Source organism: Dendrobates tinctorius, unplaced genomic scaffold (assembly GCF_039654945.1).
Source record: "Dendrobates tinctorius isolate UK_male_01 unplaced genomic scaffold, ASM3965494v1 ptg000005l, whole genome shotgun sequence".
NCBI lineage: Eukaryota > Metazoa > Chordata > Amphibia > Anura > Dendrobatidae > Dendrobates > Dendrobates tinctorius.
In genome coordinates, this window is record NW_027361673.1 from 36,156,477 (window position 1) to 36,170,732 (window position 14,256).

Here is a 14,256-nt window from a genome sequence, read left to right on the forward strand (position 1 = left end):
CTTAGCCCTATTCCTCCCATTCTATATATGCTTTTTCCATTTTTATTGCCCAGATGTAGTACTTTGCATTTCTCCCTGTTAAAAACCATTCTGTTAGTTGCTGCCCACTTCTCCAGTTTATTTAAATCTTTTTGAATCCTCTCTCTCTCTCTTCTCTAGTATTAGCTATCCCTCCTAGCTTTGTGTCATCAGCAAATTTAATCAGTTTACCCTCAATTCCTTCATCTAAATCGTTGATAAAGATGTTGAACAATACAGGGCCCAGGACAGAGCCCTGTGGTACCCCACTTGAGACATGCTTCCAACTGGATGTGCAGCCATTTACGACCACTCTTTGGGTCCGATCACTAAGCCAGTTATGAATCCACCTAACAGTTGCCTTGTCCATTCCATACTTAATCATTTTTTCAATAAGGATTGTATGAGAGACTTTGTCAAATGCTTTGCTGAAGTCAAGATATACTATATCTACAGCATTTCCTTGATCCAACCAATCAGTGATACCGTCATAGAAGGAAATTAAGTTAGTCTGACATGACTTATTAGTTACAAACCCATGCTGACTCTGTTTAATCACTTCATTCTTATCCAGGTATTGACATACATGTTGTTTAATAATTTGTTCAAAGATCTTTCCTGGTATAGAAGTCAGACTCACCGGCCTATAGTTACCTGGGTCCACCTTCTTCCCCTTTTTGAAGATAGGAACAACATTTGCTCTTCTCCAGTCTTCTGGCACTTCTCCTGTTCTCCAAGAATTTTCAAAGATTATAGAGAGGGGTTCAAAAATTTCTTCTGCTATCTCCTTCAGTACTCTGGGGTGTAATTCATCTGGACCTGGAGACTTGAATTCATTTAGGCTAGCTAAGTGTTTCCTCACTATCTTTCTGTTTATAGATATCCTGGATTCTTCTATTCCCTTAATAGGACAGTGAATAACAGTTGATGTTACATTTCCTTTCTGAGAGAAAACAGATGCAAAATAGGAATTTAAAAGTTCAGCCTTCTCAACATCCTGTCTTACCTTTTCATCATTTTCATCCTGTAAAAATCCTATAGCATCTTTGACTTTTCTTTTACTTTTGACATATCCCCAAAATCCTTTATTATTGCTTTTGACATCTCTTGCAAGCCTCAATTCATTTTCAGCTTTAGATAATCTGATTTGTGCCCTGCAGGTTCTGCAGACAGCATTATATTCTTCTTTAGATATGCCTCCCTCTTTCCATTTTATAAACATTTTTTTCTTCCTTTTTAGCATGTGCTTAAGTTCTGTGTTCATCCATCCTGGTTTCCTTAACTGCTTCCTATTCTTCCCTCTTTTCGGAATTGTTAACAACTGTGCTTTGAGAATTTCATTTTTCAAGATTTCCCATCCTTCCTGGACATTTTTGTCTTTAAGGATATCCAGCCATTGGATCCCTCCAATTGTCTTTCTGAATCCCTTAAAATCTGCCTTTCTGAAATCTAACCTTGACGTCTGAGTCTTCACAGGTCTTCCGCCTCTAGTTATCCAAAATTCTAAAATAGCATGGTCGCTACCTCCTAGGGTCCCAGCCACTTTTACCTCCTCAACCATTTCCTCCCTGTTTATAAGGATTAGATCCAAGGTAGCAGTTCCCCTTGTTTTCTCCCTTACCTTTTGGAAGATAAAGTTGTCAGCAAGAGAGGATAAGAATTTCCTTGACCTGTTAGTTTTGCCTGAGAGAGATTCCCAACAAATGTCTGGATAGTTGAAATCTCCCATGACAACTATGTCATATTTTTTGGAGAACTTGGCCATTTGATGCATAAAGAGTTCATCCATAGCTTCAGCTTGCACAGGCGGCCTGTAGTAAATGCCTACAATGGTGTCCTTTCCATTGTTCTGTCCTTGTATTCTTACCCAAACAGTTTCCACAGAACTCCCAGTCTCTGAAGCTTCAATCTCTGTGCAGATATACGCGTTTCTAACATACAATGCGACACCCCCTCCTCGTTTATCAAGTCTGTTTCTTGCAAATAAGTTGTATCCTTCTAGTCTTGTATTCCAATCATGTGTATTGTCCCACCAAGTTTCAGTGATTCCAATGACATCATATTTCTTTTCCTGTGTTAGTAGTTCCAATTCTCCTTGTTTGTTGCCCATGCTTTGTGCATTAGTATAGAAACATTTTAGTTTGTGATTGGTTTCTCTTTCTCCAATATTTTTATTAATTAGATTCTTTCGTCTTTGTTCTTCCTTTCCACTTCTAATAGCAGAGTTCTCAATAGCATTTGTCAGGTGTATGGCTTTTTCTGGTCTTTTGCTTCCCTTCCCATGTTGTTCTAGTTTAAAGCTCTCCTTACAAGTGTAGCAAGGCGACTTCCAAATACATGCTTACCAGTCTTCGTAAGGTGCACCCCATCTCTAGCAAGTAGTCCATCGTATAAGTAGTTCACTCCGTGATCCAGAAATCCAAATCGTTGCTGACGGCACCATCGACGTAGCCAGTTGTTCACCTGCAGAATCTTATTCCACCTCCTTGTTCCATGGCCATCCACTGGGAGGATGGAAGAGAAGACCACCTGCACTCCCAGTTCTTTCACTTTCTTGCCTAAGTCTTCAAAGTCTCTGCAGATGGTTTCCAGGTCGTTTCTTGCAGTGTCATTTGTCCCCACATGTAGTAGCAGGAATGGGTAGTCATCTGTAGGTCTGAAGAGTCCTGATATCCTGTCAGACACATCTTTAATTTTTGCACCTGGAAGACAGCACATTTCTCTTGAAGTTTTATCCGGTCTGCAGATAGCGGCCTCAGTTCCTCTCAGCAGGGAATCCCCCATGACCACCACTCTCCGTTTCTTCTTCACAACATTTTTCTTTCTCCATCCAGGAGGACTCTGAAGGCGTACAAGGTTGCTGTTTGTTGGCAAAGTCTTACCCTGATGTATTTCTTCATTGTTTTCCTGCGTGAGAGCGGGGTACTGGTTTCTGAGCAGTATGGGTGCTGACTGCCTCCTGATCCTCCTGCTTCTCTGGGTCACATGTCTCCATTCCTCTGTTTCTTCAGGTGCACTTCGAATTTCTTCTCTTTCTGTAACATGAAGAGATAATTCTGCTCTGTCCAAGAACTTTTCACCTTCCTTAATGATCTTCAACGTAGCTAACCTCTCTTCGAGATTTTGCAACTTTTCCTCCAACAGGGACACAAGCTTGCATTTGTGGCATGTGAAGTTTGGCTTTTCCACTGGTAAGTCTGGATATCCTCCTTCCACATCAACGAGGATATCGTTCTTCCATCATTTTGTCCTGCTCCTTCTCACCCTCTTGAGAAGTCACTCCACAAACTGGACGTTGTTAGAGCCTTGCGTGTTTATCTCGCTAGGACTGCTTCACTTCGTCAATCCCATTCATTGCTGGTCATCTCCGGTCACCGGAAAGGGCTTCCGGCATCCAAATCCGCGATCGCTTGCTGGATTCGTTCTACTATTCTGGAGGCATACCGTCTTCAGGAACAACGGCCGCCTCCGGGAGTGAGAACTCACTCACTCCTCCCGGGCGGTGGCAGCTTCGTGGGTCGTTCGACACCAGGCTTCGGCTCTGCAAATTTGCAGGGCCGCGACCTGGTCTTTCTTGCATACGTTTGCGAGGTTCTACAGAATTCATACCCAGGCTTCGTCTGATGCAGTCGTTGGTAGGAAGGTCCTGCAGGCGGCGGTGGCGCATCGGCCGACCTAAGCCCTTCCTGTTCTTTCATTTCTTATTGCTGTTCCCGCCCTTGGGACTGCTTTGGAACGTCCCATGGTAATCTGTGTCCCCCAATAAGGCGATAAAGAAAGATGGATTTTTGGTTCTTACCGTAAAATCTCTTTCTTGGAGCCTTCATTGGGGGACACAGCACCCTCCCTGTCTAAGTTGTACCGTGTTGGGTCCTTGAGTCCCTTGTTGGGTTGGTACATATGTTTATAGTTCCGTGGCTTCTCCTACTGCTTTCTCACCAACTGAGGTACTTGGTATCTGTCGGTGGGTGTATACTGCCGGGGAGGAGTCAATTTTCTTGTTTTTTGCATAGTGTCAGCCTCCTAGCAGCAGCAGCATACACCCATGGTAATCTGTGTCCCCCAATGAAGGCTCCAAGAAAGAGATTTTACAGTAAGAACCAAAAATCCATCTTTATACTGCAAAGTCCTGCACTATAATCTGTTTTCTTGATTGACTTTAAGGTTTTATAATCTAGCAAATGGCTTTTCATATTTTTTATTTTCTACAGACCGGGCATTATCTGATGTCAGCCATATTTCTAACATTAGTACCAGTTGTGTGAATGAGTCTGCCTTTAATTCTGTGATGAGTACAAGACTTGAGCCTCCGTCGGATACTCTAGAAAACTTGGATATTAGTTCACTACAGGCTCCAGATGATCTGCTTGATGGCTGCAGGGTGGGTATAAAAGACTTTTATCAATGTCACTTTATATTATAGGTTGGTTCTATCAAAATTTTTCTTTGCATTTTAAATTGCTTGTCTCCACATTTAAAATTTAAAACGTAAAATTTAATTTAACAGGTGCTAGAAATAAACAATGAGCCTTGTGTATGAAAAGAGGTTCAGGCATAAATCCTTTCCCAACACTGAACATACCTATACAACTAAATGATTATGCGGGCACAGGAGGGGAGAGCTTAACTTAAGTGATAGCTGTTACAGCAGGAGTTCGGCTAGAGCCAATGCCAGCACCCACCCTGGCCATTGAACTATTAGCTATCACAGTATTTAGAAGATTGTGAGAGGGAGGGAACTCCCGCCCTCAACCCATCTAGCACCCAAAGGCCAAACTATGGGCCCCGTCACACATAGCGATCTCGCTAGCGAGATCGCTGCTGAGTCACAAGTTTTGTGACGCAACAGTGATCTCACCAGCAAGATCGCTGTGTGTGACAGCGATCCGCGACCGACCCCCTGCCGGTATCGCTAATCGCTCTTGGAAAGCCCTGGATATTTCTTTGATCGCTGGTCTCCCGCTGGCCAGCACGCATCACTGTGTGTGACAGGCGGGAGACCAGCGATCAGCTGGTAACTAAGGTAAACGCAGGGTTTCTAAGCACCGTGCGGTGCCTAGAAACCCTCTGTGTACCTTAGTTACCAGCGCGCTGATGCAGGGAGCTGGTAACTAAGGTACACATCGGGTTTCTAAGTGACGCACGTCCCTTAGAAACCCGATATGTACCTTAGTTACCAGGTCCCTGCATCAGCGCGCTGGTAACTGAAGTACACAGCGACGCCGGGCGCTCGGCGTCGCTGGTGAAGCTGTCTGTTTGACAGCTCACCAGCGATCACATAGCGACTCACCAGCGATCCTGACACGTTGATATCGTTGTCGGGATCGCTGGTGAGTCGCTATGTGTGACGGTACCCTATGACCTTAGGGTATTTTGTCAGTGTATTTTTTGTCAGCAGCTCCACTTCAAGTCCAGCATAGGATGGATTGAACAGTCATTTATGGGAATGACAAAAAGGTTTGCATCAAAACCTTTGACCTGTTCCTGGGTAGGAACTGGAACAATGACGCCTGATTTGGATAAGGGAGGAAGTGACATGTAAAAAAGTCCCCAAGGAGGGAGTCTTTGGAGAATGAGATAGGGAACAAAAATGGTCTTAAAGAGCAGTAGAGAATTCTAAATTCTAACCGGAGGAGAATATTTCTGTGACTCAAGCGTTGTTGATTGCGGGAAGCCACACTTCCTGCAACAGGAGGCAGTTGCCTTCCATTCAAAGAGGGATCCATGGTGAGGGGTGTCCCATCATGCAGAGGAGAACTTGTTGCTTCTATTGCGTGAAGACTTGGAGGGCTCTGTGTGTGTGGACACCTGGAAGGAGCCTGCTTGAAAGATGGTCTCTTATTTTCTTGAGGGACAGCAGTCTCTCCTGGTGAGTAGGCGGGAACTGACGAAAAGAGCGAAACTGATGAGACCTTCGATTGGGCAAAGAATGGTCTCTTCTGCGGAAGCAGGGTTCTCTTCCCACCAGTGGCATTTGAAATTCTTTCCCAACTTCTCTGAAATGCGAACTGTGGAAGGGTAGCATCGTGAGGGACTGCTTGGATGTGTGGTCTTTGTTCCATGCCTTGAGCCAAAGGATGCAGCGGATAACCACCAGGTTGCTTGAAGCGTGTCGTGAGCAACCAGCTGCTTCAAGAGGCAAAACATGGGTACTTGCCCGCATGGGCGATCTAGTCTGCCAGCTCCAATGGAGTTACCCTGGAGATTCTTTGGCGAGGGTGCTTTGCCTGGGCCATGACTTCCTAGGCCGTGACTTGCCAGAGAATATGGGAAGCAAGATGTGCCACAGTCCGCGCTGCTGAATCCACAAAATCACCTGGGATGCAAGATGTAGTAACAAAGTACTTCGTTATTCCTTCCTACGCGTTTCGGCACCCTTCCTGGCACCTTCCTCAGCAGCGCGGACTGTGGCACATCTTGCTTCCCATATTCTCTGGCAGTTTTTCCACTTTGGAGTGGTCGGTGGAGGTCCTGCAGCAGCTGATACTGTGTTATGTCTTCAAGCCAGTTGTGGGTCACACAACTGGAATAGGTGAGTGGAACTGCATTACACCACTCACATCGTAGTGTCACTAGTGATAGGGCACTATTGCGCCTCTTGTTCCCCCACCCTTTTTGTATTGATTTAGGCCGTGACTTGGCGGCTCAGATCATAGCGAAGGATGGACGCAGAGATGAACCTGTAGCTTCAAAGGTGGACTTGTTTAATAATTCTACAGGCCATTCTGTGGAGTCCTTTAGAGATACTTTGTCGGCAATTGATAGGATCACGGTCCTTGTCAGTCTGGACACCGGAGGATCCTCCACATTTCTGTGCATGAAAATGTCATTTGGGATTTGCCCACTCCTTATCCAATACTTCACTGAATTTAGAGTGGTTGGAATAGCACTTGGCAGGAAGTCTAACCCTCCTAAAGGATGCAGAATCTATAGGGGGGCGAGAGGTCCAATTCTTTCACATTGAGGGTTTGATTTATAGCATAATCAAGACTGTCAATCGTGTCTGCTTAGAAGTCTGAGCGAAATTCAGGTTTGGATCTGAATCAGAATGGTGATCCGATACTTGAGATGACCAAGTCTCGAGGGAGTTAGAGCATAATGGTGAGCTCTGTCTCGGAGTCGTTGAGAGAGACGGAGACCCGGATGAACAACTTACTCTGGGACACATGGACTGCAGACATTCTCTGCCATGCTGATGCTGATTGGTTAGTGAGTTTGACTTACTCTGGCAAATGGTAGTGGTACCTGGTGCAGAGGTAGAAATGGTTAGATATTCCATGATATTGACCAGGGTATGGGATACCGTGATCAAATCTTTAACAGACAGAGAGGTTAATGGCCCAGGCCCGGAAGTGGTGTGTGGAGGGGGGGAAATCTTGTCGCAGGCTGCAGGAGGCTCCTGGGTCAACCGCAGGGTGCAAACAGCACTGGTCACCATGGGTTGGCCCAACTAGAATTTTTTTCTTGCAGGATACATGAGCAAAGTACACGACCAGCAAGGGCTATGAGGACGTGTATGTGTGTCTTTGTTTCTATGGAGCTTGACATGTTTGAAAGATATAAAAATAGAAGAAAAATGGAGACAGGCAAGGAGGGGGTTAAGGAGTGCCATATGAGGATGAGCCTTAATCGGGGCGGCCTTTGTATGTGATCCCAGGGCAGGCAGGATACCAGACCTGGAGACCTGTGCTGAGGACCTTCAGAAGCGCTGGAGGAGAGGTATTGATGACAAGCAGAGAACCCACAGGAGTTACTGGGGTGTCCATGGAGCACAGCAGAATGCAGAAAATGGCACTTCCCGGGAAGGAGGAGGGGACGCTGATCCATACCCCTCAATGTGGAATAATGACCTGCTTAAATATCTGATTGAACGAGGAAGGAGGCCAATGGAAAGGAATGGGAACTGGTGCAATGCAGCAATATACGGTAAGAAGATCGACTTGCCTGTCCTGAAAAATGGATGTTGGATTCTTTGGAAGGCTGGTGTTTGGCTTAGTGTTGACTTAATGCACGCATCTGCTCTGTGGGACGAAGCAGGCAGGAGAAAAGGGTCAAGGACCGTACACACCAGTACCAGAATATCGATTGAGTTGGAAGAAGAATTACTTATTTCAGAGAATTTGATGGAAAAGCCGATGTAGTTGCTCAGTGTAGAGCACAGGACAAATTGGAATCAAGCCTTAAAATTGATCCAAAATGTTATTTGCTCCAAAATGCCACTAATACGTGTCAACTCCAAAAACAAGTCCAGTAATCTGTTAACTGAAGTAATAGGGGGTTTCCATGTTACTGGTATTACAAAAAAGCTCTGGAAAAGTGACATGGCTCCCCGCTAACCTGAAATTCAGCTAAAGCTGCCCTCCAAAATGGGGGAGAATCCACTTAAAGAAGCACTCCCATTAATATTTAGTTTTCATTAACTGTGTAGTGTGTGTATATTATTATACTCACCTACTGCTGCTCCACTTCTCGGTGATATCACCAATCTACAGACTCTCTTGGTCACACTGCGTTCTACATGACCTGGAAGTGGCTTTTACAATGTAAGTCTATGGCGTGTTAGAAGGAGGCTTCATAGGATTACATTGTAAAAGAGACTTCCTGGAAATTATAGGTCGGCAAGTTTAACCTCTACTGTGGGCAAAATCCTTGAGGCTTTTCTAAGAGTTGCTATTCTGAAGTATCTCAATAAGAATAATCTCTTGACCCTACACCACCACGGGTTTATGAGAGATCAGTCTTTTCTCCTTCGCCTCATTGGGGGACACAGGTACTGTGGGGTGTATGCTTCTGCTGCCTGGAGGCTGACACTAAGTGAAAAAAAGAGGTTAGCTCCTCCTCCGCCGTATACACCCTCGCCCCGATTTGCGGGCGGAAACCAGTTTTTTGCTTAGTGTCTGTTGGAGGCACACGTTGGTCTGTCTCAAGACTGATTCTATTTTTTTTTTTTTTTTCATTTTCCCCATGAAGATAAGACAGGGGCAACGGACCCTATTGAAAGGGTCCTCTCTCCCCAAACCAACAACGGGCGAGCACGTGTGAGTGTCCCTCCACGTATCCTCTCCCGCACCGTGGGACATGATGCCGGACTTAGCCCTGTCCACCCTAGGGTATTGAAACCTTAGGCTGCACAGAGGCACAAGCGGCCCCCACTGCCCCACCAATGCTAAGACTGCAGTGGGGCAAGGTAGCGGACGGTCCCTCTCCTCACCCCTTGAAGGGGTTAGATGGAGCTAGGGTGCCCGCACCGTCCTTACTTCATATGGCCCCCCTCCCCTCTACCTGAACTGAGCGGAGGTGGATGACCAGGGAGAGCTCCTGCAGCGTCTGGCAGTGGCGGATCCGGTCCCGGCCGTCACTCTGGGGTCCGGCGGTATCGAGGCCGCGGCTTCAGCCGACGCTAGGCCGCGGTCGGAAGTCCCTGCCCCGGGCATCGCGTCACAGCCAGAAGGCACTCGAGGCGAAATATCCTTTTGTCCCGGATCTCGGTAAAAAGTGGACGGAATCCCCAACGGTGGATCCACCTGTGTCGCGCTTGGCTATACGTGCCTAGTGGTTCTTCTATTAAGGATCCCACTGATCGTCTCATAGAGAACTTGGCTCGCTCAGTGTTTGAGGATCAGGATCAGCACTTTCTCATTCGAAGCAACATGAGTAGCCAAGCCCATGATTTCTTGGTGATAAACTTTGATTAGAGCCTTGCAGGAGATAGACCTATCAGCGTAAGTATCAGAAATCACAAATCAGATAGCCATGGCGGGGGACTACTTGATTAATGTATCTTTATATGCGGCCAACTGCGCGGCACTTGCGGCCGCAAATGCAATTTCCATTAGGAGAGCGCTATGGTTAAGGACATGGCAGGCCGATTCAGCCTCAAAAAAGTCCTTGACAGCGCTACCATACTAGTGTGGCCGCCTGTTCGGAGAGAAGTTAGATCAGCTCATCTCCGACTCCACAGGAGGCAAGAGCGGTTTTCTTCCTCAACAAAAGGTCAAACCGCCGTTTCATCACCAGTTTTAGGCGCGTTTTCGGGCCTTTCGCAAACCCTCTTGGACGACAGCGACTAATTTCGCCGCATCAGGGCGACTCAACCAGAATAGGGACCGACAGGTCTCATATAGAACCAACCCATTGGGGAGGATGCGTGCTAACCAGTCCAGGTCGAGGGGATCCAGGTCCCAAAGATCCTCAGCCAAATGACTCGGGGCATTTGTCAGGCGACACCAGCAAGGTAGGCGGCCGCCTACTCCAGTTTCACCATGCCTGGCTCAATGTCGCACATGACACATGGGTGAGAGAGCTGGTGTCCACAGGGTACAAGATAGAATTTGTCAGGTACCCCCCAAGACGATTTTTTTCTTTCCCGTCTTCCCAAAGTGGATACCTGGGCAAAGGCTCTACTAGGAGCCATCGATTCGCTCAGCCACAACGGAGTTATCATTCCGGTACTGGAAAGCGAGAAGACGCAGGGCTTCTATTCCTATCTGTTCGCAGTCCCCAAAAAGGACGGGACTGTCAGGCCCGTTTTGAATCTAAAGCTCCTGAACAAATTTATCAGGATCAGATATTTCCGGATGGAGTCTCTCCGTTCGGTCATATCGGCAATGGGGAAGGGCGAGTACTTGGCCTCTATCGATATTCAGGTTGCAGCGCTGCCCTTCGGGCTAGCCACTGCCCCCAGAGTGTTCACAAAGGTCATGGCAGTCCCCATGGCCATCCTGCACTCCCGGGGCATAGTCGTATTCCCCTACTTAGACTACCTCTTGGTCAAGGGCCCTTCATGGCGGGCATGTGAGGAAAGTGTCAGCATTACGCAAGATACTCTTGCCTGCTTAGGGTGGTTGGTCAATGTAAAGAAGTCATCCCTTGTGCCAGCTCAGAGAATTTCCATTTTAGGGATGACCTTTGACACTTGCCGAGGGTTGGTAATTCTCCCTCGAGACAAGGCCCTAGACCTCTGGCAGGGAGCGCGGGTACTGCGCTAACCAGTCCCTCACACCATCTGTTTCTGCATGAGGATCCTAGGGAAAATGGTGGCAACGATGGAAGCGATCCCGTTCGCCCAGTTCCATCTTCGCCCCCTGCAGCACGTCCTCTTGTCAGCCTGGGACAAGAATCCATTCACGCTCGATCATCGGTGCCAGTTGTCCTCTCAGGTCAGACAATCACTAGAGTGGTGGACAATCAGTTCCTCCCTTCTTCAGGGGAAACCCTTTCCCCCAGAGCGGTGGCTGGTGGTCACAACTGACACCAGCCTTCTCGGCTGGGGAGCGGTTTTTCGCCACCACACGACCCAGGGGACGGTGGTTGCCGCAGGAGGCATGCCTCCCGATCAACTTGTTGGAGATACGGGCGATCCGGCTGACTCTGCAGAGGTTTCATCACCTTCTAGCAGGCCGCCCCGTCCGGGTTCAGTCGGACAACGCCACGATGGGGGCTTACATAAATCACCAAGGGGGCACCCGAAGCAGGGCAACTATGCGCGAGGTAGAGCACGTGCTTCGCTGGGCCGAGAGGAACCGCTCGCTGATATCGGCAGTCCACATCCCGGGGGTAGAGAACTGGGCGGCTGACTTCCTCAGCCGGCAGGTTCTTGCGTTCGGGGAATGGTCACTACACCCAGAGGTCTTTCAGCAGATTTGCCAAAGGTGAGCAATCGCCGTGGATGCGCTGGTTCTGCCATGGAATCAGTTTCGCCTCCCATACCTATTTCCCCCCGCTGCCACTACTTCCGAGGGTCATCAAGGCAGAAGGGGTGCCAGTGATTCTGCTGGCCCCAGACTGGCCTCGTCGGTCGTGGTACGCAGATCTAGTGCAGCTGCTCATCAACGTGCCATGGCGACTGCCGGAGCGCCCAGATCTACTTTCTCAAGGGCCGATCTGCCACCCGAACTCAGGGGCCCTGTATTTGATGGCTTGGCTGTTGAATCTTGGATTCTGACGCAGGCGGGGTTTGGGCGCAAAGTGGTTGCTACGATGGTTAGCGCCCAGAAGCCTGCCTCAGCACGAATTTACCACCACACCTGGAAGGTGTTCTTTGCATGGTGTCGGGGCAAGGGTTGTTCACCACTGAGATTCTCCATCCCTAATATCTTGGCTTTTCTCCAGTCTGGCCTAGACTCAGGCTTGGCCCCCAGTTGTCTCAGGAGACAGATATCGGCTTTATCAGTCCTTTTTCAGCACAAGATTGCTACCAACTTGCAGGTAAAGACTTTCATCCAGGGGGTCTCCCACTTGTTACCTCCCTATAAGGCACCTATGGACGCCTGGGACCTTAACCTGGTCCTAAGTGTTCTGCAGGAATCTCCATTCGAGCTGCTGCAGGATATCTCTTTGTCATACCTTTCCTGGAAGGTGGTGTTTCTGGTAGCTATAACATAATTCAGGCGGGTCTCGGAGCTGGCAGCGTTATCTTGCCGAGCCCCGTTTCTGACTTTCTACAAAGACAAGGTGGTTCTTAGACCAGCTCCTCCTTTTTTGCCAAAAGTCGTTTCCTCGTTTCATATTAATGAGGATATTGTCTTGCCCTCTTTTTGTCCAGCACCGGTACAACGTGTGGAAAAGGCCCTGCATATGTTAGAAAACAGAAAGCAAAAAACACAATATCCTGAACTAAAAAGTAAAAAAATAAACTGCAAATAATGTATAAAGGTAATAATAATAATAACGGTATTTAGTAAACATAATTTTGAACAAAACAATGTACAAGCCATCCCGCCACGTCACGGCAACCCTTGTGGGACAGTCCCTACTCTAGTATTTAAAACCTTTTCACTTGCCAAGTGACGTGAATGTGAACAAGGATCGAGCAGCTGAACCACTAGTCAAAGTAGGGCCAGACAGGATGGTTTTCCCAGCTCAGAAAGAGAGCGATCACACCCATATATGCACTGAATGCACAATGAAATGAATAAAAAACGGATCTGAACTGAGGAAAAGTAAGTTAATGTGTATGTACAATGTAAGTGCATATTAACACATGACCATTAACCATACGTTAGACCTGGTGAGAGCACTCAGGAGGTACGTGTCGCGGACGGCACCCTTTCATCAGTCAGACGTGCTGTTCGTGCTCCCTGAAGGTCGCAGGAAGGGACTCGCTGCCTCAAAATCGACCATAGCCAGATGGATCCGTTTGGTTATTCAGGAGTCCTACCGCATCAGAGGCGTGCCGATTCCAGCAGGGATCAGAGCACACTCTACACAGGCAGTGGGCGCCTCTTGGGCGCTTCGGCACCAGGCTTTGGCGGAACAGGTTTGCAAGGCAGCAACCTTGGCCAGCCTGCACACGTTTACTAAACATTACAATATCCATACTCTGGCTTCGGCGGATGCGAACCTGGGTAGAAGGATTCTCCAAGCAATAATCAAGATATTTAGATAGAACATAATATCTATTTATTGGAATATAACTTTAGAACACAAAAAACTGTAATAAATTGTAAATATGTAATACACTGTATACATGTACATGTATACGGTACAGACCAAAGTTTGGACACACCTTCTCATTCAAAGAGTTTTCTTTATTTTCGTGACAATATGAAAATTGTAGATTCATTCTGAAGGCATCAAAACAATGAATTAACACATGTGGAATTATATAAATAAAGTGTGAAACAACTGAAAATATGTCATATTCTAGATTCTTCAAAGTAGCCACCGTTTGCTTTGATTACTGCTTTGCACACTCTTGGCATTCTCTTGATGAGCTTCAAGTGGTAGTCACCAGAAATGGTCTTCCAACAGTCTTGAAGGAGTTCCCAGAGATGCTTGGCACTTGTTGGCCCTTTTGCCTTCACTCTGCGGTGCAGCTCACCCCAAACCATCTCGATTGGGTTCAAGTCTGCTGACTGTGGAGGCCAGGTCATCTGGCGTAGCACCCGATCACTCTCCTTCTTGGTCAAATAGCCCTTACACAGCCTGGAGGTGTGTTTGAGGTCATTGTCCTGTTGAAAAATGAATGGTGGTCCAACTAAACACAAACTGGATGGAATAGCATGCCGCTGCAAGATGCTGTGGTAGCCATGCTGGTTCAGTATGCCTTCAATTTTGAATAAATCCCCAACAGTGTCACCAGCAAAGCACCCCCACACCATCACACCTCCTCCTCCATGCTTCACGGTGGGAACCAGGCATGTAGAGTCCATCCGTTCACCTTTTCTGCGTCGCACAAAGACATGGTGGTTGGAACCAAAGATCTCAAATTTGGACTCATCAGACCAAAGCACAGAT

At 47.3% G+C, this 14,256-nt stretch overlaps 1 protein-coding gene across 2 annotated transcripts in view; it reads left to right on the top strand.

Annotated features, from left to right (window-relative positions):
- Positions 1–14,256, top strand: part of TOPBP1 (DNA topoisomerase II binding protein 1) — a 165,259-nt gene that overhangs the window by 57,861 nt on the left and 93,142 nt on the right. For both annotated transcript variants that reach the window (XM_073569494.1, XM_073569500.1), the window contains exon 8: positions 4,230–4,399. In XM_073569494.1, coding sequence (XP_073425595.1) covers positions 4,230–4,399 — 170 coding nt within the window. The remainder of the gene's footprint in view (positions 1–4,229; positions 4,400–14,256) is intronic.